The 25,841-nt window shown below is 40.8% G+C and overlaps 2 protein-coding genes across 4 annotated transcripts; one reads left to right on the top strand and one right to left on the bottom strand.

The window, feature by feature from the left end:
• The first annotated feature begins 24 nt into the window (after window positions 1–24).
• hmgxb3 (HMG box domain containing 3) lies at window positions 25–11,856 on the top strand. 3 transcript variants are annotated; one of them, XM_067599104.1, is made up of 22 exons: window positions 25–344; window positions 423–461; window positions 1,064–1,216; window positions 1,369–1,543; window positions 2,285–2,794; window positions 2,905–3,012; window positions 3,173–3,307; window positions 3,462–3,706; window positions 3,966–4,075; window positions 4,170–4,250; window positions 4,488–4,567; window positions 4,667–4,774; window positions 4,922–5,062; window positions 5,473–5,780; window positions 5,944–6,071; window positions 6,998–7,129; window positions 7,249–7,433; window positions 7,523–7,745; window positions 7,946–8,079; window positions 8,512–8,631; window positions 8,954–9,163; window positions 9,991–11,856. In XM_067599104.1, the coding sequence occupies exons 1-22, from the start codon at window positions 169–171 to the stop codon at window positions 10,594–10,596; spliced, it is 4,107 nt and encodes a 1,368-aa protein (XP_067455205.1). In that variant the 5' UTR covers window positions 25–168; the 3' UTR covers window positions 10,597–11,856. The 3 variants fall into 3 exon arrangements, with proteins under 3 accessions (XP_067455205.1, XP_067455206.1, XP_067455207.1); XM_067599105.1 differs by lacking the exon at window positions 423–461; XM_067599106.1 differs by lacking the exons at window positions 25–344; window positions 423–461 and adding an exon at window positions 517–755.
• Window positions 11,857–13,490: 1,634 nt separating this feature from the next.
• Window positions 13,491–25,806, bottom strand: csf1ra (colony stimulating factor 1 receptor, a). The gene is made up of 22 exons (XM_067599110.1): window positions 25,645–25,806; window positions 25,205–25,327; window positions 22,308–22,595; window positions 21,849–22,136; window positions 21,611–21,747; window positions 21,358–21,523; window positions 21,063–21,264; window positions 20,594–20,709; window positions 20,330–20,441; window positions 19,997–20,196; window positions 19,229–19,320; window positions 18,937–19,063; window positions 18,613–18,717; window positions 18,302–18,412; window positions 17,969–18,131; window positions 17,794–17,876; window positions 17,586–17,689; window positions 17,079–17,201; window positions 16,843–16,954; window positions 16,659–16,758; window positions 15,489–15,600; window positions 13,491–15,050 (listed from the first exon to the last, which is right to left on the bottom strand). The coding sequence occupies exons 2-22, from the start codon at window positions 25,254–25,256 to the stop codon at window positions 14,904–14,906; spliced, it is 2,940 nt and encodes a 979-aa protein (XP_067455211.1). The 5' UTR covers window positions 25,257–25,327; window positions 25,645–25,806; the 3' UTR covers window positions 13,491–14,903.
• Between the last annotated feature and the right edge of the window lie 35 nt (window positions 25,807–25,841).

The raw sequence follows: 25,841 nt of genomic DNA on the forward strand, positions 1-25,841 counted from the left end.
TTGATAGAAAACGTTTTTATTTGGCCAAGATTAAAAAAAACTTACTTGAAGCAGTGAATATTTTACGGACTGAGCTTTGTGTTACAATAACCATTAAGACCTCCCATGTAGTGATTTGCACTTTTACTGAGTACTTGTGAACTGCACTTATCTGTATTCTGAAGGTCTATGGGACGCAAGCGTTACCTTCACGTGTCAAAAACGTCTACCATGATTGGCCCGTCCTTGTTTATTCCGGCATTTGATTGGTCTAGGACCATAGCAACAAACCGCCATGTATTTTTTTTTACAATTCGACGACAAACGAAGCTACTTTACAGACATTTATGCGTCGCGAATTCCAGGTTTGATATGAAGCATAGATACATTTCAGGATTGTTTACAGTCTGTACAATGTCCGACTTATGTGGCTTCTTCTAAAGGTCTTTCAGAGCAGTTTGTAGCGCCTCGGGCCGTCGTAGGTAAGGCTTCAATAAGAAGGCATTTCATTGGATAACTCACGGACTGTGCAGGCAGTATAAACACACGCCATTAAAGCTGCGTTTAGTCAGTGTGTTTGACATGTTAGCGCTTTATTCCTCCTTCAGTGAGCCACTCGCATGTCTACTTTCCGCATAATGTTATTATGACCAACACACTATCGTGCTTTGTCTCATCATAGAGCAACTTACCAGCAGAGTTTTACTGTCCTACTTTAAGTGGCTTTTATTAGACAGACATTAAAAAGTATCTTTATTTGCCTCTCATCAGCTCAGGTATAACTTACCCACTGAGTTATCATAAACTACATAAACTCAGTGCTTTCATCACGACACAGAAGAGTGGCGCTGCACAGTCATGCTTTACTGTTGCACCATTGTATCATTTATTAATGATGTTAAATGCATATTATTATGTAATGTAATACACATCCAGTTATCCGTTTGTATTCTTCTTTTTTTGCTCACCTAACTTGAGTTAAAACTAATGTATTCTAATATAACACCCCTGAAATAAATCTTACCTTCATAAAGGTTCATGAACAACAAACTAATCTCGTACTATTTTTCAAATTGGTCCCTAGATCCTGGGAAATCATGGAGAAAGTGAAGGTGTATGAGGTAGTGAAAGTGACTGACGAGGTGGAGAGCTGCTACAACCAAATGGAAGTGACTCCTCCAAAAAAGAGGAAAAGCAAAGCTCATGAAGATAATGTGGAGAAACCAAAGAAGCCCAGGTAACTTATATAGCCTGAAAAGACTGTCACACAGCTGTCAAAATATCACAGCATTAAGTATGGCCCAGAACGGGGACTGAGCTTACAAAAATCATATCAATTCTCCCTGATTGTCGTGTACTGATTGTAGACATGGAATCTGTCTGTTTTAGGTCTGCCTACCTGTTATACTACTTTGATGTCCATCAGATGATGCAACAGGAAGTCCCTAATCTGCCACAGTCAGAGATCAACAAGCGTATCAGTGAGAGCTGGAAAAGGCTCAGCGTAGCTGAGAAAAGCTACTATCTGGAGAAGGCCAAGTCGGAGAAAGAGGGCATAGATACAGTAAGCTACATCCTCAACTCTTTTTTTAGTTTGTTTTTATGTAAATATCTGAGCATTCATGGAGATTGTATATACTCATAATAAAACTTCCTGGTCAAACTTCACAAGTACTCAGAGTAAAACGTCCTCATTTAAAAATCAGAACAACCAGGCCTGTTCTGAAAGAAATTTAAATGTGTTCATAAACCAATTACAGTCAATTCAAAAGATGAAAGTGTGTCACGCAAATGCTCATTGAGATTACTTTCCATGTTAATTTAATTTAAGAATCACTAATCACCTTAATAAAAAAAGTTCAGAACAATGAGTTATGAAAGTCTAAAGTGATTACAGGAACTCCCATTACTTTCTAATATTTTTTTCTGGTTAACAGCCTACATTTTAAAAACTGTAGGGATATTACCATGTATTCTGACACAACTAAGCAGTCAAACCAAGCCAATCTTTTTAAAAGGTTTTCACGTGATGGAGTGCTGGTTTTAATATAGGATGTTGAGTATTTCTTAGCTTTTCTTCATGATTATGCACTGCAGAGCACTCATATTGTCAACTGGATTGATTTCAGTGGTAATGAATACATTTGGCTCATGTAACTACAGATGAAGTCAGAGTGAAGTGACCCATTAGTCTCAGTTTTCACAGCGGAGGAACTTTGTATCTACAGCAGCCTGATTTACTGGTGTCTAGTATAATTTTGCAATTATTCTATAAACAATTTTCTTAACCTTGCATTTCTTTCAGTCCTCAGTCAGTCCCTCCAGAGACTTGCCAGGCTTCCGCAAAATCCTCCCCAGAGCCAGCTACTTCCTCTTGGCCAAAGGCTGTTCCTCAAATCACCAGCCAGGATTCTGTCAGCCAGAGGTCAGCATGGAGTCTCTTGATCCTCCACCGGAGGGAGGCTTGCCCTCTGCCTCTCTCACCCAAGAACCCCAGTTCCAACCTCTTGGTTTGGCTGGCGAGGTAGAACTTTCTGAGCAGCTTATTGTTGTTGATGATATAGCAGAGGAAACGGCTGCAACGTCTCATCCGACGACCCTCCAAGGAATCCCACCTTCTTCTTCCTCCTCCATCTCCTCCAAAGCCCTAGCCTCCACAGATGCCCGAGTCTCACAGAACTCCGCTGACCTTACGGCAAACAGGGTCACACTGAAAGGAAATGAGACAAGAGTTGCTGGTAGCGGTTATGGCGGGGCGATGGTGCAGCAAATACAGGGGGAAACTACACAGGTGGTTGCCATTATACCCACCCAGGTGAGACTTTAATTTCCCTCTACCAGCTGCAGTAGCACAAAGGCTCAACATTTTATTCACAAAACAGTCTTTTTACTAATGCAGTGACACATTTTCTCACTTCACTTCAGAACCTTCTGGAGACCAAGTCTTTGGCGGGTGTCAGCTCTGTGGGCCCAGTAATGATGGTTTCTGTAGGAGGCAGTGCAGAACGAAGTGCTACTCCTTCATATAAAATGGTAAGCACCTACACTTTCCATCCAACTTAGAAAGGTCAATACTGAAATTGGCAAGCATAGAATACACTGGAAAAGGAAGAATTTGAGAAATCACATAAGTGGATGTGGTAATAAATGGAGTTGAGAGACAGGAATTTACATGTTTGCCTCTTTTTTGCAGTCTGTGAAGACATACACCAGGAGAGGTCGAGGGAGGTGTCTAAATCCTGGCTGTTCATTTGTGTATGTCACCCGCCATAAGCCACCGACATGTCCTGAATGTGGGAGCCACCTCGGTGGCAAATGGATACCTGCTGTAAGTGTCAAGCAATATCTGCACAAACAGTTAGGGAAGTTTAATCTGTCATGAACATCCAGAAGGATTAATGCTTCAGGTGTCTCTGTTTTCAGTAAATGTCATTATGACATGCTGTTTAAGTCACGTAACTTTGGCTGCATTTATATATCAGGCAAAGAAAACACAAGAGAAAGAGGCGGCATCCAAGCAATTGCCAGAGAAAGCTGAAACCAAGTCTAAGGAAAGCTGCCAAGCTACATCACCCTGTGCTCAGGAGGGGTGTGCCGATGTCAGTAAAACAAACACCACTGGGAGTAAAAAAGACGGGCAAGTTCAACGGTGCGGCAAAAAGCAGCGTGCAGTTCCAGCTGTTAAGCCACCAGAGGGCAGCAGCATCAAGTCACAGGAACAAACAGAGTGAGCATCCATGGAGTTGTTGTTTTGAAGTTTTTTGAGTTTCTACATATCATTTGCAGTAAATACACACAGTGGCCTTCTTAAAGTCATTTTAATAAATGTATGACAGTGTTGGATGGAGACCTTTTGCAAACCTGAAAATATAAATAGAATAGATTTACACTGACACCATTGTGAGTTGTTAGTGCAGCTGTTTTTATTGTAAGTTTGACACTAGTTTGTGTTGGATTCAACATATTCTTCCTCTCTCATTGAATAGGCAACTGAAAGACAGTCTGAAAAGTGCGACAGTCCAGAGTCAAAGCAGAAGCAGCACAGCTGTGCAGAAGAGACCTGTAAGACCCATCCTCCCCGCCTATTGTAGCACAGGTGAGATAAAACATACAGCTCACAGGTCTGTTGTAGTGTTAAAATAGGCTGTGGTAACATGGATTTACATAATTGCTTGTATTTGTATTTCCAGGCCGTGCTGTGTTCCAGATCATAACTGTCCCACCTGACAAAGGAAAATTTCCGACAGCGAACAACAATAAATCCTCCTCTGGTACTGTGCATCATTTGATTGTTCTTTTTTATTATACTTTATTAAATGTGTTCTTTTTGGTCATAGTTTGTGTACAGTTTCATTGTATGTTCATTCATTGCTTACTACTGGCATGTGCACACCACCTTGAGTGTATTTGATTATATTGAGAGGAAGTGAGACGTCTATAGAGGTGACTGTACTTCCTGAGGTTTTTGCTCTTTGATGAGGTTGGGGTTTTTTTTTTTGTAACCACAGTGCCTCGAGAGAGTTTCTCAGGTCTCAAACCCAGCACTTTAAAACAGCTTGGTCAGGCAGTCACAACCACAGCCAAGCAGGTAAACACACACAAACACCTACAAACACACACAAACAGAATAATAAAGACACAGCTTTTATCAGGTGTCCTCACTCAATGTATGTTTTTTTTTTTATAGGATTCTCCGGTCGCAGCAGAAGGAAATCAGCCTGTTGCTTCACTCACTGATAGGAGAGTGAATATCGTGTCGGTTGTGCCATTTAAGCAGCACACAGTTTCTAACTTTGTTAGTATATTTCTGTTTCCTGTGCAGTTAAGCTTGCTTGAATTTTGAGATTTACTGCTGTATTGTAATTAAATTACTCAGCATTTCTCTGCAAAATGATTTTGTCTCTTTCAGTTCTTGATAAGTTGGTCTTCTTTCTTCTCTTAGGATTTGGGACTGTCTACAGCACGAGGCAGGGGTCGGTGTAAGAACCCATTCTGTGACTATATGTATAAAAACAGACACAAACCTGCAGTGTGCCCTAAATGTGGCTGTGAGCTGACGCAGAGAAACGCCAAAGGAACAAAGGTGAAAGCTTACTTCCTCTAGATTTTGATGAAGTTCAGATACTATAGGATTTCTTCTCTTTTAGAATTGGTGTCACCTTTTTAATCCTTAACAGCCTGTTTCTTCTCTCTTTCTGTAATTTTGTTTCATTGTATTTTAAGTTCTATCAGGATTTTATTTGTCTTCCCAGTACTAATACCAGTGGTAGCACTGTATTGTACTAATCTTGGCATCAATATCCCACATAAAAGCCCTGAACATGCTTATTGTTAAAAGTTTTTGCACCTTGTTCACCTTATTTTTTTGCTGTAGCGATGAATCACTTTTATTGTGTTGATTATTAAAGCTTACCTCTCACCTCATCCCTCTTTAACAGCTTCAATAATGTAATTTGGATCAATTGTTCTCATAATTTCATCCTTCTTTTGCAGTCTGGGACTCTGCTCGATCCATACCAGGCTCTGAGTGCTGCTCAGAAAGACCTCCAGCGGCAATCTACCCTGCAGCTGCTGCGCCGTTCCCTGCTGATTCCTGAGAGCGAGACTGAGCTCCAGGAGACGCTGACCCTCATCCAGGAGCTCAACAGTCTTCAGATCGTCCTGGTTCAACCAGGTGACCAGGAGCAGGAAGACGGCACCGAAGCAGAGACGCTGGTCGAGTCCGGGTGGCCTCAGTTCTATGAATCAGCAGCTACTCACTGTAGCCTGTGTAACTACCCTCTTTTCAAAGGAGATCAGAGGTGAGAAGATGGGAACTGGAATGACATGGTGGAGATATTTAAGCACACATTTAATCACAAGCTTCTCCTCAGTATTTCTGCTTCTGTTTTTGTATGTCAGTACTTCCATTTTGTGTTGATGTCTGGTATATACTTTTTGTGTGTATTTGTGTGCACATTCTAGCACTGTTGCAGGACAGGAGGACTGCTGGTTGCTGACTGAGACACTGATCCAGACAGCTTCTCTCCAGCTCAAGGTGTGTCTCAACGTTCAGTGTCTGGCCCTGCACAGCTTCACTGACTTGCATCCAGGTAAACGGCACCGCTCACGTCTTCAACCTTGTTCATTTAATTTTCATCAAGTGTGATTTCCCTTGCTTTTGGTCAGGGGGCAGACTTATCTCAAACAGATGAGATTGCAGGTAAACTCCTAGGAATCATGTGTGTCATTTTACCTTTGCATCATTTTTCAACGCTACACTCATTGTTCTATGGTTCAGTTCTGGCCACAGACCTTTGTTCCCCGTCTCTCTCTCTCTCCCCTGGTGTCTTGTCATCTCTCTAAAATGCCCCAAAACTATAGAAAAAATACATAACACAATATACAGAAATTTTGCTGATTAGATTTGACCTAAATTTAAGCAAAAGATCATAAGTTTTATTCCTTTGGGCATATTCAGTATAACGCTCATTGGCCGGAAGGGGGCACCGCAACAGTGAATAATGTGTGTCATATCATACAGTATCTAAGATTCCAGTGAATCTTACTTGACCCCCTCTCCTTGCAGTATACACTGGTCACACATTTTCTACTCCTTGCTCCTCTAAAACTCTGCCTCTTTCATAGGGACATGTTTTCAACGGTTTTACACGCTTTAAGAGAATGTCAACAAATACCAACCAAAGAATTCTAAATCTTTTGGCTCAGTAAAACCAGATAAATGCTTGGCTTACTCTGATATTCAGCTGCTTAATATGGCAGTATTTAATCGTGTTACTATCATTGTTTATTTTCCATGTTTTTACAGGGTTTTCATCCTTCTTTGCTTTATTTGTAGGCATGAGGCCACAGTTACAGTAGTATTTTGTTAGTTAGTTCAGGATAACAGCAGTTCTTTGTCACATTGTATCAAAGAGTTATGTAAACAGCTGATTCTGAGAAAGATGTTAAAGGCAGTATGACCTATAAACAGCTTTCTGTGTGAATTAAAATGTGGATTTGTTTTGTTTGTTGACAGGTTTGTTCAACATTGGGAACAAACTGCTGGTCAGTATTGACCTGTTCCTGAAGATCAGGGCCAACCTCAAACTGGGCCACCCACCCTCTCAGGTTGCTAAGACCCTGCTGGACCATGTCCCCAATCACCCTGGTAAACACTGTGTGGATTACTTTGGAACCACTATCATAGTTCAATTTAGTCATTTTGAATAGCACTTTTATCACTTCTGTCTATTGTCTATCATCCTGTGTTTTTTGTCTTTGCATCAGTCCATGCTCTGAGTCCAGAGGAGTCATCTCAAATTCAAGAGCTTCTCCTGAGTGGCTACTGGGCCTTTGAGTGTCTTACAGTGCGAGATTACAATGATATGATCTGCGGCATTTGTGGCGTTGCTCCCAAGCTGGAGATCTCACAGCGATATACAAACAATGTGCTGGAGCTCAAGAATGTGGAGGTGACAGATTTAGTTCAAAAGACTGTAATTACATAGAGCTATTTAGCAGTGACAGTGTTTCATTCCATACTGGTGTGACCTCTTTGCAGTTTACCTGGCCTGAGTTTTCAATCTCAGATGAGGTGCACGTGGATGACTTCTGGCTGACCATGGAAAGTGAGGCAATCGAGCAGGCAGCTTTCCCCACAGACATCCCCATCACGCGGGTGGATGCTTCCATTATTGCTCCTTTCATTCCCCCGCTGATGAGGAGCCCCACTGTCATAAACACAGAGAAGGACAAGGTCCTGTCACATACACAGCAGCCCTCAGGTACCAGTGTCCTTTAAACTACCACTTAATTTCAGCTTTTGTAATTGCTAATCCTTGAAAAGGGTTTTCTTTTAAAGTCAGAAATAAGGGAGAAAACTGTCTCCATCCCTGATTTGTAATGTTTACAGGTATCGGTCGTAGTGGCTTTTGTAAACATATTTTCACAGTTTTTAAAAGACCGTTTTCCTCATCTGTCTCAGGAGATCCATCAGTTTTGGTACGTCTTATTCATGACGGTCAGCTGAGACTCGACAAGATTGAAGATCACAGTGAGGACGAGCTGAGAACAATACTTGATCGCTGCAGGGCGAGCATCACCCCAGGCTCCACTAAGGTGTGCATGTGCGAGCGTGTGTGTTTTTGTGTGAGAGACATGTGCCTTTGCGCTCGTTATGCATGCACGTTTTTGCTTTTTTTGTGTTAAACATATTGACTGTAAAATACTAGCAAAAATACAAGTGTTGCTGTTGGAGCAAACACACTGATCATGTGATAAATTATTGGTCTACATTACAGGAAATCCCCTCCCCTCCCCTCCCCTCCCCCACACCCTGAGGCTGATGGGGGTTAAATGCTTTGCTCAAGGGCATTTTAGCAAGATAGTTTGCTTGCTGTGGTGGAAACCTGAATTTGTTTCACAGAATGTTTCCTTAATTATTACACTAAGTTTGTGTTCATCTTATCTCTGCTGCTTCTATAAGATACTTAATTTGTGCAGAAGTTTTTTTTTAAATAAAAGCCTCCTCCCTCTCTCCTTCTGTGTTAGAATGAGCTGCTGGCCTCTCTGATCTCCTTGTATACGCTTGTTCATGGCGGTCTTGCCACAGCCCCTCAGCCCCCTCAACACCTCACTGCTGGCAAGCTGTCCAAGGTCTGCCCCCACAAGGTAAAAACAGCAGCACTGTCATTGTTTTAACTTGTCATCCTAGTCATGAGTTGACCTTTCAGTTCAAAACCAAGTCAACAAGATCTTTGTATCAAAACTCTTGTACAAAATGTGACATTTTAAAACAGGAAATGCAAAATCAGTCCTATAGGGAAAAACCAAAGTTATGCATGAACTTAAAACTTTTTCAAACTCCAATATTCCTTATATTTTTGCCATTTATTCATCACACTGAGCCCGTCATTCTGCAAGACCTCAGAAAGGGTTTTCAGTGTTATTTTCAGTGTTCACTTGTCCGCATCTGTCCCTTACCTCTGTCCAGGTGGTGTGTGGCTCTAAGTACTTGGTGAGAGGAGAGACGGCTCGAGACCATGTGGATCTGCTACTGTCCTCTCGCTACTGGCCCCCAGTCTATGTTAATGACTGCGCTCGTCAGGTGGCACTGTGTGCTGACATGCAGTACCCAGAGCTCGCAGCCCAGATGTGGGGCAGGAACCAAGGCTGTTTTTCTGATCCCTTTGAAAAGCCAGTGGTGAGTGATTTCAATTAAATTTAGGAGATAAGTTAATAAACTTTAATATGTGCTAGTTAAAATGGAACAAATTCAATTAAAGGCCTAATGAGTATTTTTTGGATCAGATAAATTGTAAGTATATTCAAATATATGATTGAAAAGCTTGAAAAAAGAAATCCATTTTGTATGTCTCAGGGGATCATTACTGTTTACAAGCATCAGTTATCTTGCGAGGCAGCTGGATACACGAGGTCATAAGGTCACGAGAATCCATCTTGTCAGTCTTGTGTTTGGACCAATCAGTGTCCTATGAGGATTCTCATGTGATCTTGCAAATCCAGCTGCCTCACAAGGTAAGACGGTGATAGATGGTGATGGACAGATGGTTCATCCAATCGCTTGTCAAGTATTTTTTTAAAGTGCCTGCCCTTTTCCAAACAGTTTCCAAGGATGACTTCTCAGATGGTTCTGTGTAACAAACCATCTGGCATGTCAGGTTAACACATTAGAGCTGTAAATCAGAAAATGGCAAAAATGTAGATTTACAATATTTCTTGTGTTAGTCCATGTACTAAAAGTTCAATTTGAGTTGGATTCATTGCCATGGAATATTATACAGAAATCCTCGGTAACTTCAGGATGAATCCCAATGACTTTGGTTATTTTCTGACTTTTGATCAGCATCAGGTCACCTCGCCCTTTTGCTTACAATTGGATTGGATTAAGCCTGTAATACCTCTATTTGTGTCAAAAAACTGGACGTCCCATATAGTTTTCTTAGTGTCTATGTTAAAGGCTCAAGGTGTGTCACTCTCTCAGGTAACCTCTCCTCTTTTGTTCTTCAGTTTGTGTCATGCGCTGAGCTGGAAGACCAGCCGTACAGCGCTGACCAGTCGTTGGTGGGGGAGAACCAGCAGGTCCACCCCATCACCAAATCCTCTTCCTGCTGGCTGGTGTATCCTCCTGGAGCAGCTCAGGCCCATGAACCTTCTGCTCCAGAGCATCACTCCTTGGCCCTCTGCAGAGACCTGGAGCCCTACATCAGCCTGGTGGCTGAGCTGGAGAAAGAGAAGGAAGAGAAGGAGGATGAGGAAGGGGTAGAACAGGAGAAGCAGATAGATAAAGCTGAGGAAGACTCCACAGAGAATCCAGAGGACTGTTCCTCAGTGAGCCATATGCGGCGGCAACCTGTGGTTTTCAACAACACAGCCTATTACTACCTTTACAACCGTCTGGTGGATTTTCTCTCCAGCAGGGACATTGTGAACCAGCAGATAAACCAAGTGGTGAAGGCCTGTCAACCTGGAGAGGTAGTGATCAGGGACGCTCTGTACCGGCTGGGAGTGGCCCAGATCAACACCGAGAGAGAGGAAGATGAAGGAAGTGGGATGGAGGGACAGAAACAAGAGGAGGGGGCAGAGACTACATATGAGGTTGTTCTGCCTGAATAAAAATATTCAGGATGAACAGATGGATTGACATGCAGGCAGAGGGGTGAACTGAATGTCAAAATCGCTGAATGAAAAGAGAGGAGTGCCCTAAGAAGAGATGAAAGTGTTACCAGAAGGAGAAAGATGTGGTGCTAACCCCAAAAATGACTGAGGAAACAGAATAATGATGAGATTTTACTGCTGAACAGTATTTAACTGTTAATAAGGACTATTAGACTGTGCAACAGCATATTCAATCAACTATACAGAATTGACAAATTTTATACACTGAATATGGATAAAGTGTGTTCAATTTGGCAGAAGTGGACCTTATTGTAAGAAGAGGAATGCAGTAGTCACTGTTGACTGTGAAGAAACTAAGGAAAGAATTACATTTCAGATTGCAGGTTATAAGGTCATTTTAACCATCTCTAACAGTCAGTGTAAAAATAAATAAATGTCCAGATAATGGAAACTGTCAAAACTTACCATTTCAAATGACTAAAAGAATGTAAGTATTTTATGTGTTGTTGTTTTTTTTAGCCAATAAGTTGCCAAGAGTTAAAGGAAGTGACAGTGTGTGTGTGAAGGTGACATAAACTTGAAGTCTAAATCATGTTTTCCTGTGACTGAAAGAATGTATCCAGGATTTTTATAACTCAGCTACTTCTAGCCTGAAATGTGTAAATGTTTAACCACAGTGTATTTATTGCTCTTTTTTGAGACAGCTCTGCTTTATGTTTCACACTGTTACCTCTCACTCGTTGCCTTTAGGACGGAGGTTTGCTTTTTAAAGAGGATGATGATGTGCATCTGTCAATTGTACTGTATCTCAATGTGTTGATGAACTTTGTGGCCTTTGTTTTATTTAGGCTTGAAATATCTTTTCAACAGAGATCCATTCAAGGATGCATTCAATCAGTTGTCTTAACTCCAGTCAACCAATAAGCAGCCAGCCTTTGAGAATAAACTGAAGATATTTAGAATATCTGCAGCACAAAGTGCTTTAGAAATGAATCTGATGACTGTTTTGTTTCTTTATTAGAACTGGTCACCAATGCTAAGCATAATGACGCACTTAAGAGGCTCTCTTGGAGCACTGAGGCTGTTGAGGCAGTTGTGTTGAAAATCTGTACATTTGCTGAAACCTCAAGTATTCAAAAGAAATGACAGCAGCCAAGAGTATTGTAAATAAGGACAATATTGCAGTGTGTGCAATGGTTGGACCTGTAAACTGCTGATGCAACAAATAAATATAAATAAATAAGACTTTGCGAGAAATCGATGAAGCTTCTTTGAACTGGACTTTAACCACAAATACACTGTATAGCTGATCAGAAGTGATGGTGGGCAGTGGAGGGACACACATGATCTTGTGTAGTCTATTACAAACCCGTCAACCCTTTTTCTTACTCATGTCTTCATCAAAACTACCCGACTGGATTACTAACATTCCTATACCAGTCATGTGGTATAAAAAAGAGGCTTCAAATGCCATCGATGACATGGTTATCTTGAACGCCACAGAACACAAGAGCTCCTGACGATAAAGAGTTGGACAGATGGATGTTAGTTGAAGCAGAGAAACCTTTGATACAGTAAAGTGGGGCAAATGCAGAAGTTTTTGTTGTTCACTCGTCTGTCCTTTAAGAAACATAACTGTTGAATTAGATGAGATTTAAAAATCACTGTCTTGCCCTCATAACCCTAAACATAGTTCTTCAGGCTGACATGCTAACATTAATACTATTCCATCTCTTTCCAGTTCCACTCTGTTTGTTTGTCTTTTTTTTAAGCTTGGACTCCCTGTAATAACAGCCATTTTTAACAACACAGCGCCTCTATTTGTAGGTTTTCCCACGAGCAATGTCATCAGGATTGTGGATTTACAGGAATTGTGTGTAATGTGTTACAAAGGGAAATATTGTGTTTCATTCCCTCAGTAACAGGAGTTTTATGCACCAGCACAGTTTAAACTACCCAACAGTGTAAAGTAAGGCTTAAGCACAAGCTGGACCAGCTACATTACAACACTGGTAATATGTCACTATATTGATATTTTAAAACTGAATTGGATCATTTATCACAATCACATCTGAAACTTTTGATGCCTAACACTTTCCAACTGATATTTCCTTCCACTTATTTAAAGTAAGGAAGTATTTACTTGGCTTAAAAAAAGCTTAATTTCACAGGTTTACTTAACTAAATCGACTCTATCAGTCCATTAACATGACTATTCAACACAGACCTTTTTTCATTGAGTTCATTATAAAGCTGCACATTACCTATCAAACAAAACGCAGTGTTTCAGAGCAGAACAAGAAGCTTATTGAGACCAAACATCAACACAAAGAACCAAGAATGTTTGTGCTGTTGCTAAGATGATGAAGAAAATGCCAAGGGATCTTTCTTGAACAAACATGTTCTGAGATGAAGTGAAACAGGAGTCTTACACAGGGCAGCTGAGGGAAAGAGTAGAGCAGGACTCGCGCAAAGCAACCAAGGCACTTTCAAGATTGTTATGCTTTACTCAGATCCAATAATATCTCAGTTTCATGATAGACAATGGAACAAAGACAGAATTTACTTCAGAAAAACCTCATAAAGTAAAAACAAATGTGTAAGACGGGTGAGCTAATAAAAAAGAAATATTATGTTAGCTGAAATCACACAAAGGAGGAAAAGCCTTTAGATTTTCTGTACTGTCAGTGGTGAGATGAATACTTCCCTAATCCGATTTTAGAATTGTGCAATGTTGACAGATACTGTGGGAAATTTCACAGAGGAAATGCAGATTGGACATTATCCAATAAGAAATAGGAAGTGGAGAGAGAGGGGAACAAAGTAAGTTATACATGTCTAACACATCATAATCCAGCAGTATATATTCATATAAACTTTACATTGGAATCTGGAGTTTCAATGGTAAAGCTTTATTCAACGCCTCTGCAGTTTTACAGTGATTTAATTTGCAGCTTTTGCATTGATTGTCTCATTTGCACGAAAACACACATGTATGAAACACTGATTTACTACTCTACAACATTTCAGCGAAAATAAAGATAATTCTTGATTTACATCATGAGATATATACATTATTAGACATCTCACTCGTGTTTCATTCAGGTGCAAGCACATTTGAAATGCCTGAAGTCACACATATTTGCAGTCTTTATCTCTCACATAGCTTATATGTTATTCTAACATTTTCATACAGTTGGCAGTGTAGGCTGACTGCTACATATAGACATCAGTGAAGCTTACATCCTAACATTCGTCTAACGCTACAGGAATTGAAAAGATTAAATTGTGCCACGCAAAAAAAAAACAAAAAAAAAACTTTCACATTGTCAAACATGAAACATTGTTCATCTGATCCATAACTGATCCACAGATTTCCCTGCTCAGTTCAGTTGTATTCCCTGCTCCTAAATCACACGGAACACTGGATAATTAATTAGTTTGAAGTGGAACAATCACATGTTGCCACCACCAACTGACAGATACTCTAAGTGTGTCACAAGAAATACAGCTGTGACCAAAGCGCAGAGAGGAAAACAACATGATGATTCTTTGCCTTCTCCACGCTCAATTTAGCATGTTTAAACCCGGGGAAAAAACACTCGCACTGTTTGGATATTCAATTACAGTGATCAGAGAATAAAACCTAACTTGGCTGCAACACATAAATATGAGTTGCTCGCTTAGTTTCGGGTCCAGTGTTTGTGACTGCTGGGTTTGCTTCCTCTGAGAAACCTTACATGCGATAAAATGATGAAAAGGAAGTGAACCTGCTGACAAAAGTGACTGAAAACGCTACAAAAACATGACATTCACTCTCAAGGGCAGTAATAAAAAAATAATAATAAACATAGTGTACAATATGTAATTAAGGACAAACTCCTCTGGATATGCTCTAACAGATTATTTCTGGCAAATCATATACAGATACCTCAAAATGGAAAGAATGATAAACAGTCCATGGGGGAGTAAGTAGTTTATGATAAGGTAGGCCTACAGCTTTGGATGCTTGTTTGGTTTGTTGACATGTTTCCTCCTTTCGTGCCTGCAGTCGATGTTAGACGTGGCAATTTCTAGTCATGGTCTGCAAAGAAGCAAGTCACATGCTTGCTGCAGCTGCTTGTCTGTCTGGGGAGCAGGCACGGCAGGCAAAAAATAGCTGTGAAGTCGATTCTCTGCGACTGTCCGGCACAAGAAGAAGAAGAAGCTGTGGCGCGCTTTGGCCCATGAACTACAGCTGATCCCACTTTCCTGATGTTTGTTAATGAGTGATTGCTTTATCGATTGATTGGTAGCTACGGCTTTCAACAAAACTGGTAGTTGTTGGTCTTCATCAGAGGCTGCCCCTCTTCCTCGTGGTCACAAGACTGGTCACAGGGGCCGTCGCAGCACTTGGGCTCATCACACACTTCACCCTCTGTGACCTGCTGCTGCACATTCTGGTAAATTAGCTGTGGAAAAACATAATTATGATGGTGAAACTTGATCCAAGAAAGCCAAAATCTCTATCTGTTCTTAATACAATGGTGTGATGAGTGAAATAATCCTTTCATTCAAACAATATGTGTATCTACAGCATCAGTCGCTGTTCCTCATTTAATATGTGGCAGAGGATTTTTCTGTTTTTAGAAACTGCATCACTTTTTAAAAGCTGTGTGTAACTCCTCTTGGGAGCAACACCCAAATAAGATTTTATCTAAAAAAAAAATCCAGTTAATTTAATTGGTTTGACAGCACAGCTAAATCTGTGTTGTCTCTTTGGGAGAAGAGAAAAAAAAGAGGGTTTCCTGAGGACATCTTTGCTGAAGCATCACATGCTTTGTTCATTGCATACTTTTGGCAAAGTCGGACTGGAGCCTTTACAGGCTGCTGCATACAGTACAACTCACCTGCTCCTGCTCAGGTTGGTCCCCAAGTAATCTTTCTATCATCTGACTGATCTTGCTGAAAGTTGGACGTTCTGTAGGCTCCAGATTCCAGCACATCTTCATGATCATGTAGCTGAAACAGAAGCGAAACATGCTTTAGTAAAGCTGATAGCAAACAGATGTGTTTAAGAAAGAGTGCCCTCATTGTTTGCTGCATTTTCAGGTCTTTACATTCGACTGTATTTCACTGAAAACCGCTTAAAGTTTGTGGTGTAAAAACTGTATAAAGCCAAATCAGACAAATAAGGAAAGGCTTATGGAGGTGGTGACGCAGTTTAATAAGAGAGACTTGTTCATAAGAACCCCTGCCCCTCCAGTCTCATTTTGCTGCCGTGAAATAGCAGTTACATGGGTTCCTAGCTTTGAGATCATGTGGCTAACAGGCAGAACTGAGGCCTGACTCACAGCAGAACAACAGATGATTGGGCCCTGACTCAGATTCAGTCCCTCTCCGTTTCCACAGCACAGTTATTCCGGGTGGTGTGACAGCCACGCCAAATCAGCACACACAGATGTTAGGGCCCTCTGAGATACTGGGAAAAACACTCTCTTTATTTTCTCATTTCGGTGGCTTGTTAAGTTTTGAGTTTGGGGTTAGGAGATAACCCAAAGCAAGTAAATTAAAAAGAGGAATAATGGAAGTACTTCATGAGGTTACCTCATGTGTCAGTTATTTCAGATGTCAGATAGGGTGGAAGACTGGGAAAGAAAAAAGGGATCTTTGTTCAGTCATGATGAACATTTGGGAAGCATGCTATTTGAACTGTGCAGTGTTAAAGTCAACTTAGTATCAGCTATCTTTATAAATCAGGCATTGTTAATATTTATCAACTTAAATGCTACTAGTTAATAGTTACTGCATGTTAGCAGCTGCTAACACAACCACTAGTCTGAGAAGTTGAGTGCTACCATTTTACCAGCCGATAATAAGAAACCTAATACTATTGAGTCAATTGTAAAAACCCAGCTGATAGTCATTTGATACTCCAGTAAAACTCATCTGATAATCAGGTGACACTAAGTAGAGTAACATTGGCTGGAAATGTTCACAAAAAGGGATGTGGGCAAAAAGCAGCAGCGATCCATCCTTTGTATGAACCAGGCTATAAATTGCTGAAGTATGAAGCTTACATCTCAGGTGGAGCAAAGTCTGGTTGAGACATTTGGTAGCCACGTTTCACCATCTTGTAGAACCTTGAGTCCACAGCCATACTGGGGTAAGGGCTCTTACCTGATAGAGAATAATGTTATTTTAGAGAGTAAATCATGGAATAAATTTGAGTAAATGTAGAGGACATTGGGTTTATCTCCTCACCTAGAGAGAATATCTCCCACAGGAGGATGCCATATGACCAGACGTCACTCTGGACGGTGTACACACAGTCAAAAATACTCTCTGGGGCCATCCACTTCACTGGCAGACGTGCCTTCAAACACAAAGTGAAAAGTTGTAAAAAAAAAAAAAAGTGTTTTTCTATCTAGTCTTTAATTTAGCTAAATGTAAATGTTCATCTTACAGTGGTATAGTTTATTTTTTGTCATGTTACTTACATTGCCCTTTACCACGTAGTTCGAGTCATTCATGATGTCACGTGCCAAACCAAAGTCACAAATCTTGGCAATTCGGTGGTCGGTCAAGAGGACGTTCCTAGCAGCCACGTCTCTGTGAATACACTGCACACAGGCGCACAATTTGTTTTTGGTTGTAAAGTCTTGCACCATAAAAGACAATAACATCTGTCGATGGAGTGTGTCTTGATGATGCGTAAAGAATTATGATCAAATACAATGTCAAACTATGACAACAAGTAAATTCGAAGAATTTACTTGGGAAATACCCCTCTTCACCCCCTCATTATGGGAAATACCCCTCATCACCTCCTCACGAACAGATTTCACACCCTTCCCTTATGAAAAGCAATACTTTTTCATGCGGATCTGGTTGCTTTTTTCTTAAGTCTGATGGTTCCCTCTCTAGGGATGATAGAGTAGCTTCTCTAGTGTTTCACAATTTAGATGTTAGTGCACTTAGAGCTTTATACTGGTGGTACCACTCACATTTTTGGCAGCCAGAAAGTCAAGTCCTTGAGCCACTTGAAAGGAAAACCTCAGCAAATCGTCAATGTCCAGCGGCCAGTCACCAGTCTCCTCACACACAGAGTCTAGGCATGATTCAGACAGAGATAAATGCTTTTCATTAGCACAGTACTGCATACTAAATTCATTTGTTTAAATGAAACTTAGATTGGATCAAAAATCATTTTACCTGGAGTTGATTCCATGTTTGGCAGCTGGCTGGGTCTCATCTCTAAGTAGCTGCTGGAGGATGCACTAGAGATCCCGCTGTCACTGTTGGATGAAAAGAGCAAAGAGAGACAGATGTCAGAAGAGACAATGAACAGTGAGTGGATGCTTTGGACTTCACATGTTTGGTGATGTACCTTCTAATGAACTGTTTCTGATTGCAGATGTTCTTGTAGTCATTCGACTTCTCCATGATGTCAGGCATATTCATAACAAAGTTCACAAACGTCTCTGCCTTCTGGCGAAGGAAGTTCAGGAGGTCGCCGAGAATGCAGTACTCCGTGATCACAAGCACGGGTCCTGATGAGGAAACACACCATGTTATGACCCTTGAAACAAAGAAAACGTGTTTACATGCAAATTGCTTCGTTATACTAGATTTCCCATGACCTGCATAACCGCGAACTTTCATAAAGTTTTTTTTTTACAAGAATTTCACCAAAGATGATACAGGAAAACTAAATGCTTACCTCCGTAGGTGCAGGCTCCCAGTAGATTGACAATGTTCTTGTGGTGTCCTAGGTGGCTCAGGATCTTCAGTTCTGACATCAGAGCTTCTCTCTCATCTGAATGGGCGCTGGCTGCAGAGACACACAACACAGATTGTCATCATACTATCATCCTACCTGATCACGTGAAATAAATGTTTTAGGATTTTGAACCGAGTGATGCCTAAATCAGACATATTTTTCACGTTTTCCGGAACATTCTCAGATTTGCCAGTCATGCCCATGTAAACAATGTTCTCTCTGTTAAATCGAAGGTCTTGACATCAACTTACCTTTTAACATTTTCACAGCCACACGCATCACATTGTCTTCCTTTCCCAGACCGTAGGCTGTGGCCTCAACGACCTTCCCAAAAGCTCCAGCACCCAAGATCTTCCCTGGATGGACGGAAAATTTGAGAAGGTATTTTGAGTTTAATGGAAATCAGTACATTTTATGTCCTCTAGTTGATTTTTATTAATTATATTATGTGATTATATCTAATATTCTATTCGTATCTAATAACCTTATAATCTAATACATTTCTAATGTACTAAAAATGGCAAGTAATCCAATATGTGAGCATTTGAGTCAATTTTGGAAAACATGATGCATACCGAGCTTGAGCTTGTCCCGTGGGAACTCCCACTTCTCATTGTAAGGCAGCTGAGTGGGGTCAATGAAGGTATAGTTGTTTCCATCTCTCGCCTCAATGATCTTCCAACGAATTTCATACCTTGGTTTCTGAAGATGAAAATAAGAGAAAACTTAATAAAATAAAAACAGCAAAACACTATATCAACCCATGTCTCTCTGAAATATTTGGATGTCTGAAAAATATTTTACAATTTTTATTTGTACTACCATACTGTATGTAGTGGTTACTTTCATAATGAAAGCATCCCTTACCTGTTTATATTTGTAAAACAGAAAAACCAAAAGCACAAGGAGGATGGCCAGAATGCCTGCTGCTCCAGTCAAAGTGGAAGTGAAGAGTTTGTCTGTGCAATCAGAGAAAGATCGGTGTTAATACATCATCATTTAACTAGACAGACTGTGTACTATGCAAGATGATTTCCCTAATGTCCCTCTGTGGAAATTTGTGTAGACACTTGTTTGCATTTTCAGCATATATATAAAATGTTTTCACTAGCAAGGACCACACCATCAACAAGATACGTTTGAATGATTTATTGAAGAAGAATAGTGAATGAATTTCGCTAGCTTGCTTGTGTGTAAGCTTCGTGGGGAATCTGTCGCGGCGCCCAGGCAGCGACGGACCCCCTCAGGGCCCTATGAGGGAAGAAGGAGAGGAAAACAGGAAGAAAGTAGGGTGGTGGGGAGGGATACAGAATGCAAGAGCAAAAGAGGAGGAGAGGGTTTGGTTAGTATGTATGGGATTGCCGGAAGGGGTGCGGTTGAGGTGTGGTCCTGCTTCTGAAACTTTGCTAGTTAGCTTCAAATAAAATGGCTGCAAATGCATGTTCAGCTACACAAAAACATACAATAGGATTACACAGTTTTATAACATATTCAGTTCCCAAAGAGAGGGAGCAGCTGAGCATGAGAACACAATTTTACAAGCCAGACATTAGATTTGGTTTGAGTTCCATCCATGTGACTGTATGATAGGAACTGTGATCACATCCTGAAAGTGAACAATTATCCAATACTGACCAGAAACCTCCATGGCAAATGTGTCGCTGCTGATGCCGACGAGGTTAAAGGCCACACACTCGACAGTCATCCTCCGGCTGGACGGCCCCACGGTTAGGACGCTCTCCACCTCTACAGCCCCGTACTCCTCCCTCTGGACCTCCACCGTTGGAGCCTGGAGAGGAATCGCCATCTGCATCCCTGTGGTGTTTTCATTGCACCTGCCTCATTGCAACACATATATGGTTAGACAAAGGCACACAACCTTACATGAACACTGGTACTGCACTTTTACACCCTTGCTCACTGTAAAATTGTACGTGCTGTTACTCTTCCTTATACAGTGATACTTACGTGGGTCGTATTCCAAAACACTGGTACCAGACGATTCTGGGGGCAGGATAGCCAAATGAGGTGCAAGTTAGAGTGGTTACGTTTTCCCATCTCACCACAGCAACAGGCCTCTCTACCAGTGAGGGGAAAATGAGGGAAAAGAAAGACCAACATCAATTATTAGGTTAGTAAGAAGAAACGTTCCTTTCACCCAAGAAAACCTAATTATACTACACGACCATGAATGTGTTTATTGCTTTGATTTGTGTTAAATATGCCACTTACGATACATTTGGACTTGGAATGTGATGGATGCATTTGCCAAGTCACTCTTGGCGTAGAAGGTGTACTGGCCCTGCTCCTGGGCATTCATTCTCTTCAGCTGCAGAGTTGCATGGTACCTAATAGTGAAGAAAACAGAACAACAAAGGTCTTCAAATAGAGAAAAGAGGAATGTCTACAGAGTCTGAAGTGACTAATTCTGTGGTTTGAATTCAGACAGTTCCTATGTGTCATCGCAAAATTAAAAACAGAACATTGCTCTTCCCTTTAGCAACAGTTTCATGACCTGAGGAAAAATAATGACCTTCATGTTCCCTGTCAGGTTCACCCAAAATGCTCCGACAGCATATTTTGAAACCAGAATAGCTTCCTCTTCCTATAGTACACTTGATTGTTTTTTTTTAGCATTTTTTTGCAGAACAGTAAGCATTGATGTCTACAAAATCAGCTGTCATATGAGACTACACTGTACCTGTTGTTGTATCGGATGAACTTGTGTTCTTGTGTGGACGTATTGGGAGATGTTGGGGTGTGCCATCGGTGCTCTGTAATGTGAGGGTACGCCTCTATGAGCACACTGAGCTCCAGGTCTTCTCCCTCATTCACTTCAACTGAAAGACCCTGGTGGGCCAGCTTTGGAGACAGCTGTGGCAGCAGTCGGATGTAGGGCTTGTCTGTTCAAGAGAATTAATTTAGTCAGTTCTTCATGCTTAAAGCAATTTAGTAACAATCACGAAAGGCTGGGTGTGGCTATGTCTATGGCTCACCTACAACCAGCAGGTATGTGGTTGAACTGTTCACCCCTGCTTCATTAGTGCCGATGCAAGAAATGTTCCCCGTGTCTGCGAGGTCCACAGCAGAGATGGTCAGTATGCTCTCTATGTCCAGCCGGTTTTCTCCACTGGAGCGAACCTTCTCCTCTATAGTTGGTTTCTAAAAAAAAATGAGAGAGGAAAGAACAGTTAAAATGATGCATAGTGTCATGGTCAAGAGAGGACTCCCAGAATTCCTCGTACTGACCGATTTGGTGGTGTATTTCCAGGTGACATTGTAGTTGAAGTTGGGATTGTGTGTGGTGCAGCGAATCTTGAGCTTTTCCCCAACAATTCGCACATACTCATCTGTCTCCAAGAAGACATATGGAGGGAAACGAAGCTCTAGAGAAAGAGAAAATCATATATGAGTGTCAAATTGGGTGCAAATATCACTACTTGATGACAGCTGTGGTCAATTATTCCTAACAACCAAGTTCTCTCACTCTGAATGACATTGATGGAAAAGGCCTTGGAGGTCCTCTCCACTCCGTTGACCCTGGCTGTGCAGACATAATCAGCGTTGAAACTGGGGTGGAGGCTGTGGATAAGAATACCACGGTGCCGGTAGACGGTGAAGTTCATTCCTGGTGGCACGGTGGTGCCGTTGTCCATGCGGAGGCCCAGGTCTGTGGCTGATGGGTCAGTCAGAAGGCAGGGCAGCAGGTAAACCTCACCCTCCTTTCTCACTACCTGAAGGGACGTGCTGCTGGTCCAGAACACACGATTTGGATCTGTTGGAGAAGGGAATTATTGTCATTATTACACATTTGAGGAAATCTACTAACAGAGAGGTACAACCAGTGTGGACAATGATCCATCCAAGCACTTACAAAACAAAATTAGAAAAGTTGTTCTTCTGTTCTGTACACAAAACAATAGGACTGTCTTTTGTCTGAGCTCACCTTTTACGTACACATGCACTGAGGAGCTCAGCTCACGCTGCTGTGATCCAGCAGTGTAAACACACTTGTATGTTCCAGTGAATTCTGCAGAGGGACGATCCACCTTTAAGGTGCGGACATTCCCATTGCCCTTGGACACATAGCGTCTGTGTTTGGCTAGCCTCGTTTGCCAGTTAACAGGCCCATTACCCTCACACCTCAGATCCAGAGAAGTACCAGGTTTGACCACCACCTCAGGACTCGACACCACCTTAGAGTTGAACTTGATCACCGGACGCCTCCATTCCACTGAGAGGAAATGAAAATATGACTGAATTAATATATTTATTAATGGAAACACATGGCAAGAAAAGTGTGAGAGCAAATTAGTCAAAATAGACTTGCTGAAGTTCTTAGTGTTACTCCTTGAAAATTCGAAAGTTTGTTGCTGTTTTGGCCATTTTAAGAGAACTAAGAGCTGTCTCATCTGCTCTGGGATTTATATTTGTTTTGGAAGTATTCTGGTGGATTCAGGAAACAGATTGAATACTTGAACCTGAATAACATCCCTCGATCCTTCTCGCTTCTGCTTTTTACAGTCTTGCTATCTCAACACTCTATCCACACTGAGGATAGAAGATGGAAAAACTGTAAATATCCAAAGATCCAAAAATGTTACTGTTGTATTTTTACTGAGGAACTGTTTTCCAATGCCAGAAATGAGGGAAAATACACATTCAAGAATTATAAGCATGAAAAGGGAGTAATATTTGTCTGTAGCGAAAAAACAGGCATCTTTGAGGGAGAAACTGCTAAAAAGACCCTAACCCCTAAGGGAAAAGATTTTAGTTATGAAGAACAGTGCTCTCTTTGATAACTTTGTTGAGAATCTGGACCTCAGTTGGACACATCGTTACATTTAAGCTTCATCCCGGGTTTGGACAGCTTTTTTTGAAAATTACTGACACTGGAGAGACTGAGAAGACTTTTCATCTAAACCTGCTAGTTTCTTTCATTTAATGTAACACTTTCGGTTATAATAGTTTCCTTGTGGGCTTTTGTATGGTTTGTTTTAAATCTTGAAGCAGAACTGAGACTCCATGTTCAGCATTTTTCTATTCACCATAGTGCACAAGATAATGTAGAGAGATGTAGTTTCAAGCCAATGACCATTTAAGTCCTGAACATTCTGACTAAGTGCTGCAGTCGATACCTCTTCAATCATCTAAATGTATTATTCGTCCAGCCTCAAAATGACCCCCAATTATACGTTATACGGTTATCCACCAGAAAGCAAAGCTAATCCATTCAGCCATAATTAAACCAAACAACAAATGTTTTTATGTGATCAAATGCAAATACATAAAACTGCAATTTGATGCCTGGCGGCTGATACTCACACAGTATGTGCCATTCAAAACCCAGTATATGACTGGATTGTGCAAGAAATGCTAGAGGGCTTTTAATTTATATGTTGCCTGGTACCATCAGACATGGACATCACAGCATTTTTAAGGTGTTTGTTTTTATGTAAGCTTAAGTTTCTTTATTTGTATAGCACTTTTCATACAGTAGTTGTAACTCAAGGTGCTGTACACATAAGAAAAACATTAAAAATACTTACAATACATTGCACCAGATTTTGGGTGTAGACTATATGGTGCTGTGGTGAGATGGGTTGAGTTAAGATTTAGGCTATTTTTTATATGTTTTTTTTTTGTTATTTCACTTACCCACAACCCAAAAAATAGTTTTAACGTGTTAACTATCAAGTTAATCATTAATGCTAAGTGTAAATGGCCCCAAGACAGTGTGTTCCATGTGTGTAAAGTTTGCATTTGTAAATGTATTTGTTATATTGCTTTTATTTTATTTACCAATAACTTGTGGAAATTGACACTAAGTTACATTGGCGATGGCACACAGGTCATTTCTTCTTATGTAAATGTCACATGACAGTCTCCTTCGGTAGGTAATTGTGGCACTATCCACTCACCTAGCAGCTGAGATGACCGGCTGGCACCTGACCAGTGTCTCTTTACATCTCCAAAAACATTGGAGCAAATTTCCAAATAGGTGTTATTTGGTTACATATTAGGAATCTAAGTGGTTACTTTCTCCCCTGAAAAAATATTAATACTCAATAAAGTGACATATTAACAGTCCTACAGCAAAAATTACAGCAGCTTATCCTCCGCCATTGCTGTCGGTTGGTGTGAAATGCATTCAGGGATACTTAGCTTTGGCAGCCTTTGGCCAAACAATGGTGTAACTTAATCACTCAGTCAGTGACTCACTCAGTCAGTGACAGACATTTGCATTATAGGGCTGGCTCCGCTGTTGCGGTCCAGCCAAAAAAGAGAGAAAGGAAAATGTCACAAGAATGACCCCAAAAAAACTCATGATGCTGCAGACAATTGCCCTGCTCATTAAACACAGTAGAGAGTCAGATGCAGCATTTTTGCTCCTCAGCAGCACTGACCACGAGTTTTATGCCATAAATGTGCAATATGATCACAGAGCTTCACACACGAGAGGTCATGTTTGAGTAGATATTTTTAGAGTGTTATATAAATAATTGGTTAGATGTGGTGCAAATAAATATGCAACTTTAAAAAGATGTTTTGTCGCAATTTAATTTAATTTTAAAAAAAAACATCAAATTTTGAAACCACATATTGGCTGTCCTTTCTTTCAAATCAGTATGAAAATGATAAAATAATTCACTCACGCATGTTTTGGCTTTGCTCATCTTTCGCTTGCATTGTTGGATATCAGATTACATATTACACTTTAAAGTCTGATTCTTCTGTTTATACTGCTATATACAGCCATCAAAAAACAACCAGAGTGAAAAGAAAAGACACTAAATACGCTGCAGCTGCATTTTTAACAGACAGTGTTTGCCGATGCCTTACCTGAGGCAGCAGAGGCCACAATCCCCAGCAGCAGTGTGAGGCAGGACTGCATCCTGGATCAACTCCAAACCTACAGTTTGAGTGTTGATGTGTGTGAGTGCTACCAAACACTCTTCTTCTGATCTGTAATGCAGGAGAGAGAAATGAGAAAAAAACACTCCAGTACTTGTGCTTTAAGTAATGTCCTTTGTTAACTTCTCTTTTCTGACTGGTCAGAGTGGTTTTACCCATAAGGAAGAATCTATCTGCTATAATTCTTATCTTCTTTTGTGCACATTAAATTCAGGAAACAGACTAACGTATGAATCACTTTCAGTAAGCCTTTCATTATCACATTTAGGGAGTTAATAAAACTAATAAATTAACTCACTACACCTCAAAATACAGTTGAATTATCACACAGTGTGGAAGCATTATTGGTTTATTTTTAATGTACTCACCTGAAGATGTATTCAGCTTAACAGAGGGGTATAATAACTTCCCTGGGTTTGATGTTTCCCGCATCCAGAGCTGACACAAGAGTCCCCTCTTCCCTTTCTGTTTGCCTCTGCCCTTCTTCTCCCTTCTGCTTGTTTACAGTCTCTTCGCTACAGAAGTCACACAGCCAACATGCAATCTTTCAGACAGCAAGTGGAGG

This window comes from Thunnus thynnus, chromosome 9, assembly GCF_963924715.1.
Source record: "Thunnus thynnus chromosome 9, fThuThy2.1, whole genome shotgun sequence".
In the NCBI taxonomy this organism is placed as follows: domain Eukaryota; kingdom Metazoa; phylum Chordata; class Actinopteri; order Scombriformes; family Scombridae; genus Thunnus; species Thunnus thynnus.

Coding starts and splice junctions, on each gene's coding strand:
- hmgxb3 (XM_067599104.1), top strand. CDS start 169: ATGGGACGCAAGCGTTACCTTCACGTGTCAAAAACGTCTACCATGATT. Junction 4,076..4,169: donor CCCCGCCTATTGTAGCACAG/GTGAGATAAAAC, acceptor TTGTATTTCCAG/GCCGTGCTGTGTTCCAGATC. Junction 5,063..5,472: donor GAAACGCCAAAGGAACAAAG/GTGAAAGCTTAC, acceptor CTTCTTTTGCAG/TCTGGGACTCTGCTCGATCC.
- csf1ra (XM_067599110.1), bottom strand. CDS start 25,256: ATGCAGTCCTGCCTCACACTGCTGCTGGGGATTGTGGCCTCTGCTGCC. Junction 19,321..19,996: donor ATTTGCCATGGAGGTTTCTG/GTCAGTATTGGA, acceptor CTGATTGCACAG/ACAAACTCTTCACTTCCACT. Junction 17,690..17,793: donor AAACATGGAATCAACTCCAG/GTAAAATGATTT, acceptor AATCATGCCTAG/ACTCTGTGTGTGAGGAGACT.